Genomic DNA, 6,889 nt, shown 5'->3' with positions numbered 1-6,889 from the left:
GAGTAGGTTATGATGTCGGAGCTATGCCCCATCGACACGGGGCTCTCACCATCATTGTGGAGCAGAGGTGGCAGGGTCTGTCCAGCAGGGGGAGGCCAGCCAGACCTAAGGATCAGAGTTCAGGTGTGGGCAAACTGGAGTGCCAATCAAGCACACTGAGGAAGGCTGTTACTTGGGGGACTTGGGCAGTCCAGGAACCCACCAGGCAAGACAGAAGAGTCTTAGGGGCACGAGGTCCCCTCTCCTATGACCCTCTCGCAGAGTACTGTCAGTTCAGTTGGGTTCTTATCGGCCAAGGAGTGGCAGGGTTGGCCCTGGGACATCCTAGACCTTTTGCACTAGTTAGTGAGTGGGGTTGGGGAAGGCAGGACCCTACAAGCTCCCCTTTACTCATGTGGGCATCACCTGAGAAACACCAGATAATTTTGTTGCGGGTGATCTTTTATGAGGCAGATGGATATTGAAATTTTCAATCAGCTTAACTTGGGAGAAATGTATTTGCCTTTGTTTCAAACTTGCGGGACTGAAATGATTTCCAGCCAAGACCTGGGACCTGTCTATACACAGTGTATCAAAAGAACGTCGGGTAGTCACAGACTTTTATACGCTTTGAGATCCACGATCGGTCTGAACCCACCCACCGTGTTAAGAAAACGTGATTTCTGACAAATCTGGATTGTTTGCATCAGTAGGAAAGTTTATTGAAATTCATCAGTGAGTGAGAACAGGAGTTTTTTTTTTTTCATTAAAGAATACTTTCTGGTAAAGGGAAAGAAGAAATACAGAAATCACCAAGCACCTCACAGACATCTTATTGTCAAGGAGTGACCCTGCTGTCCAGGCTGTGCAGACTGGTGTGCGGTCCTGGGAATTCTGCTGCCGGGACATCCGTGTGCAATGGCCTGTGCAAGGGGAGGCTTTCACAACAGATGCAACTTAAAAGTAGTATTTCTTGGTTTCTGATTCAACCATGGATGAAAGGACTCTCCCATCAGGTGTCACTTCCTCAATAATTGTCTTGATCACTCTGGTTTTATTAGTATCTGTGGGGATGAGGAGGAGGAAAAGATTCAGAATGGTTGACAGACCACTATGTTTAAAGGGCAGATTTTTTTTTTTTTTTTTTTTTTTTTTTTTGGTAAATGCACTGCCTGAAATTCTGCTCATTGACACAGCTGTAGAACTTTACAGGCAACAAAACCAGCGCAGAAATTCAAAACTAAGGATTACCCCAGCTAGTTTCTGCTGACCTTGGTCCCTTGGGCGAGGAGGAGCTCTCCCCAGCGGACCCCCCGGAGGAGGATTTGAAGCCTCCGCCTCCGCCTCCGCTCTGGCCGCCGCTGGAGCTGCCGCCGCCGTGGCCCCCGGAGCTGCTGCCGCCCCCGTAGCCGCCGCCGTGGCCCCCGGAGCTGCTGCCGCCCCCGTAGCCGCCGCCGTGGCCCCCGGAGCTGCTGCCGCCCCCGTAGCCGCCGCCGTGGCCCCCGGAGCTGCTGCCGCCGCGCCCGCCGCCGTAGGATCCGCCTCCGGAGCTAGACGAGATCAAGGAAGCAAGTTATCTTGCACCCCGAGCAAGACACGGTGGGTCCGGCTCACCTTTTAGGTCATTGTGAATTTCAGAAAATAACACATGTTCTGAGAAGATACAGCCCTGCCAGGCAGGTGCTTGAAAGCGCATCTCTTGCGCGCGCACACACACACCCATGAGCTTGCAGGTCCCTGCCCATCCCTCCTCGCGTGCCTCGACAAGCCCTGCCCTCCTGTCCCCTGGGCTGCTCGCCCCACTCACCTGCCCTCTCCCTCCAGCAGGCTGCGGTAGGTTTGGATTTCGTTCTCTAGGCGGATCTTGATGTCCAGCAGCTGCTGGTACTCGGCGTTCTGGCACTCGGTCTCAGCCCGGATCTGCTGCAGTTGCTCCTCCAGGGAGGAGATCTGGCCCTGGATCTGTGAGAGCTGCACGCAGTAGCGGCCTTCTGTCTCCGCCAAGGAGGCTTCCAGGGATTGTTTCTGGAAAAGGGGGGATGTACTGCGGCTCAGAGCTCTGCTCCTGATCGGAGTGTAGTCCCTGAGCAGGTGCAAACTAAAGCCCCCTATGGAGGAAGGGATGTGAGCCGGTTCTGCCTTTGCTGACAGCATTTCAGACAGATGAGAATAGTACTATTCCTTGGCTCACGCGTTCTAGTTTCATTTAAACTTGGGTATGGGGTAGAACTCAATTCAAGAGCAGTAACCTACCAGGGCCAGCTGGGACTGCAGTTCGATTTCCAGACCTTGGACAGTGCGTCTCAATTCAGTAATTTCTGTTTTATGGCTGGACATTTGTTCAATGTTGCTGTCGATTTCTGTGGTCAGTTCCCTGCTCTAGAGGATGAACAACAGGGGGGAAAATCAGAAAATTTTGGAATGCTGACGCTCCTCCTGCCCTCCGAGCGAGCCTTGCCCTGTGCGGGGTGGCTGGCTGACCTTCTCATTGAACCAGGCTTCCGCGTCTTTGCGGTTCTTCTCCGCAAGCTGTTCGTATTGGCTTCTCATGTTGTTCAGAAGTTCAGTCAGGTCCACGCCTGGAGCGGCGTTCATCTCCACGTTCACGTCACCCGTGGACACGTTTTGAAGGTCTTTCATTTCCTATTAGGGGAACAGGAAGATTGAGTGACTGCACTAGAACCAGAAGGGATCCTTCCCCTGGGTGGGGGTGACGGGTCTTCGGCCTCACCTCCTCATGGTTCTTCTTCAGGTAGGCTAACTCCTCAGTTAAGCTCTCGATCTGCATCTCCAGGTCGGCCTTGGTCAGGGTCAGCTCATCCAGCACCCGGCGCAACCCGTTGATGTCGGCCTCCACGCTCTGGCGCAGGGTCACCTCATTCTCATATCTGAAACAAGCGTGGTACACACATGGGATGTTAGAGGGGCACTGGAGAAGGGGTTATTTCGCAAGCAAATAGAAAACTGAGTTCACACCATGGCAGCATTGATCCCGTACTAAGAATAGCAGTGGTTTAATGCCAAGAAGCCCAACCGTTATTTTAAGCTTCACTTTCTTTACGATTGCCCAAAAGGTAGTACTGGAACAGAATATTTTCTCAAAGAATGCCAATGGTGTTTAGCTTTGAATTCATGTAAAGGCAAAGGCTACTGTGGGCATGCCAAGTTGTTGGTAAGGATCGACTGATCTGTGATGATGGTGGTGTGCTGCACCCACTGAGCTTACTTCATCCTGAAGTCATCGGCTGCCAGCCTGGCATTATCAATCTGAAGCAGGACGTTGGCGTTGTCCGTGGTGAGGCTGAGGATCTGGAAGGAGAGGCATAGATGAACTGCATGATGAGGTTATTCTTGTGCAGAATCTTGGGGAAAGTTGTACTTTTAAAGATGAAATAGTGCCCATCGTGCCCACATGACCGAATCTGAGTTTGTTCTTTTGAGGTTCCTATACTTCTTTGTATCATTCCCGGTAGAACATTTTATAGGTGTATGCCTACAAGTGTGTCCTCCTCTTTTATTCTGAGAGTTCTCTGTATTCCAGCTAACTTTTCCCTGACTCACACGTGTGCTTGTTTAACTGGTTATAAATACTTCTACGTAACTATAGTCAGAACTGGTACCCTGGAGGTATAGGTCACACAATCCCTGGGGGCAAACAATGTCCCACTTCTGTTTTAGAGCATCCATGTTTCTCCTGGTGTTGGTAATAAATGTGGCTTATTGTTACCAGTCTGGATACTATTTCGTTCTGATTCATCTCTTTCAGTTCATGAGTTACAAATGATCTACCATATTTAACAATAGACTTATTGCATACTCATGCAAACTTAAACAATTCTCAGTAACCTGCCATTCTGTAAGACAACAACACATCTATTGGATGAAGACTGCTGTGCCCATGGCTTCACAAAAAATAAATTTATCTTTTGGGTTTTTTTTTGGGGGGGGGGAAGGCAAGAAAGTAATATAGGAGAACACAGTGAACAGCTCCATGTTCTTAAGATTTGTCTGTCTGGATTACTCGACCAATAGGTTCAAAGTTGGATTTAAAATGGACTTACCTGATTCTTCAGGTCTTCAATGGTTTGGTAGTATTTGCTGTAGTCGCGAGGTTCCCGCTGGCTCGAGTTGCCATGCTTTTCGTACCACTCCTTGATTTTACCCTCCAGCTCATAATTTGATTCTTCCAGAGCCCGGACTTTGTCCAAGTAGGAAGCCAGGCGGTCATTCAGATTTTGCATGGTGACTTTCTCATTTCCGGAAAGGAGGCCACCATCTCCTCCAAACCCACCACCAAAGCCACCTCCGAAGCCACCACCACCGAAGCCACCTCCACCGAAGCCACCTCCGCCGTAGCTGCCACCGCCGAAGCTGCCGCCACCGAAGCTGCCTCCGCCATAGCCCCCACCGAAGCTGCTGCTCCCATAGCCTCCGCCGAAGCCACCTCCGCCATAGCCGCCTCCTAGTCCTCCTCCGTAGCCACCGGAGGAGCCCCCAAAGCAGCCTCCACTTGAGCTCCCACGGCTAAAAGAGCCCCCACTGAAGCCTCCCCCAAGAGAGCCTCTGCTGCTCGAAATTCTAAGGGATGACCCTCCTCCCCCTCCTCCACTCCGGGAAGAGGAGTATTGCTTGCTTGAGCTGTATCGGACAGACATGGTGATGCTGCGAGCTCAGGGAGCGCTTGCTACAGAGGACAGGGACAAGCCCTTATATACTGAGAGGGCGTGGCCCCCTGTGTTCGGGTTTGCTTACTTGGATGGTTTTCGTTTTGTCAACTTGGCATCTTTGGCTTACGATTGCATAAATTATCTCAAGGAGCAACCAATATCACCATGTATGCTTTTGAATTTGCCCTACAAACAAACAGCAGGTTTGCAGTGTTGAAACTGAAAACGGGTGGAGTTGGGATGAGCTTGGGCTTTCTGAGGCTCTCCACCTTTTGGAGAACATTGAGCAATTGTTTAAACCCAGTTCTGTTTCCAGCACTAAGGTGGCACGGAGTGAGAAGTTTGGAGCAAAACTTGAGCTAAAAATTGTGCTTAGAATATTTTTCAAATTCATGTTTAAACAGTCTGAATTAATTGAGAGTGCAAGTTGCATAAAACCTACCAGAAATATGCCATCATAACGATTTCATAGAAAAGCATAAGCTTCCAAAAACATTGTAAGCAATTTCATGGATGTTCAAAAGTTACCGCATATAAAAAGTCTTTAAAATGCAGTTTAGGGAGTTGTGTATGAATATATATTGTTGCAAAGACATGTTGCTAATATTTTAACTAATTGAGAGAATGATGATATTTTGTCTAGGAAATTGGAAGGGAGTAATAATTGATGGATCTTGTAATTTCAGGATGCCACTTGAAATGTTTACTTTTATTTATTTGAAAGGCAGGGAGAGAGAGAGAGAGAGAGAGAGAGAGAGAGAGAGAAAAATCTTCCATCGGATGGTTTACTCCCATAGAGAAAATGGCCATGTTTGGGCCAGGCTAGAGCCAGGAACCTGGAGCTTACTCCAGGTCTCCCATCTGGATGCAGGGGCCCAAGCACTTGGGCCATTCTGCACTGCTTTCCCAGTTGAATGAACAGGGAGCTGGATTGGAAGTGGAACAGCCAGGTTTTGAACTAAGGCCCATGTGGGATACTGGTGTTTCAGGTGGTATCTTAACCCAGTATGTTTCAACACCAGCCCCCATATGTCACTATTTTTAGTAATTAAAAAAAAATCTGAGCTCACAACACTATCCTGGATGGATTGTTTGTACCTTAAAATTGCACCTTAAAAGTCTTCACAGCTAAGGTTTATGCTATGTGAAGACTCCAATGTAAAAATAGTTCCTATGAGATATGAAGAAATAACCTGTTGTACTTTGTGCTATGTTCCAACTAAAAAGGGACAATTTAGATATTCTATCAAAAATTAAAATTTAACTGCAAGTATGTAAATCCAAATAAGGAATGGTACTTGATACAAAAATTGTCTAGACTGTACACGTATGTTATAAAACTAGATTCTGTTTTTCCTTGGATATACTATGCATTGTATCTAGTGAAGTATTTTAATATATGCTATAAAACTATTTTATATCCACCCATAGGCTATGGCTTTGCTATTGCTCATATGTATATATGTACATAAAGTTGCATATGTCACAAGTGGTTGCACAATGATTAGAACTGGCCTCTAATTCTGGGCTTTTAGCTTGTTCTTATATACTAATGCGCAAATTTATATTCTCTGCTGTGGTGGATTTTATCTTATGGAACTGAATGCCCCTAATTCCTACCACAGAACAAGAATAATGTGAAAATGAAGCTACTGAAAAGGCAAGGATCCAACACACATTCTTCCATTAGTAATTGCTTTTTAAAAAAATTAAATTCACAGTTGCACATCCAGTTTGAAAAAAACTAAAGCAGCCTCTGCAGGAAGCAGGGAGGTAAGTGAGAGAAGCAAGGAAGGGCTGGTTGTGAAAGCTGCAGCTCCTCCAACTTGTCCGTGCATGCAGGTGGGGCAGTGATGAAATAAAACAGAGAAAGAAAAGGAAACTTAGCCATGGGAATTGATCCTTGAAAAAGATAACATACGATGCAGGAGGGCTGTGATAAATCAAGATGGAAATGAAAGATTCCAGTAAAATTCAGAGAAGATGTTGAAGTCTTGATTATTTACACAATGTTTGAGAAGGGAGAAGAATTAAGGAGAGATTATGATCAATTTTATGTATAAGTTGCACACATTTCAGATCTAGATCTTGCCATTTTTCCCCTTAGTATTACCCTTTCATTTTTTCCTAGCCTAAAATATGAAAATTGCAATCTAGTTTCAGTTAGTTAACAAGTAGTCTGATGAGATCTCTGTGTTGATCATTACAATGTGTAAGGAAACCTTTGCATGGGAACCAGTTGA

At 46.8% G+C, this 6,889-nt stretch overlaps 1 protein-coding gene across 1 annotated transcript; it reads right to left on the bottom strand.

Annotated features, from left to right (window-relative positions):
* Positions 1-378: 378 nt before the first annotated feature.
* On the bottom strand, positions 379-4,763 carry KRT10 (keratin 10). Its single transcript, XM_058676107.1, is given in 8 exon segments — positions 379-1,043; positions 1,231-1,529; positions 1,739-2,004; positions 2,233-2,358; positions 2,461-2,622; positions 2,711-2,867; positions 3,206-3,288; positions 4,041-4,763. Coding segments are annotated over 8 exon segments (1,794 nt in total). The 5' UTR covers positions 4,635-4,763; the 3' UTR covers positions 379-936.
* Between the last annotated feature and the right edge of the window lie 2,126 nt (positions 4,764-6,889).

This window comes from Ochotona princeps, chromosome 17, assembly GCF_030435755.1.
Source record: "Ochotona princeps isolate mOchPri1 chromosome 17, mOchPri1.hap1, whole genome shotgun sequence".
NCBI classification, from domain to species: domain Eukaryota; kingdom Metazoa; phylum Chordata; class Mammalia; order Lagomorpha; family Ochotonidae; genus Ochotona; species Ochotona princeps.
Note: the sequence above shows the minus strand (reverse complement) of the source record. Positions and strands in the feature narration are given on the sequence as shown.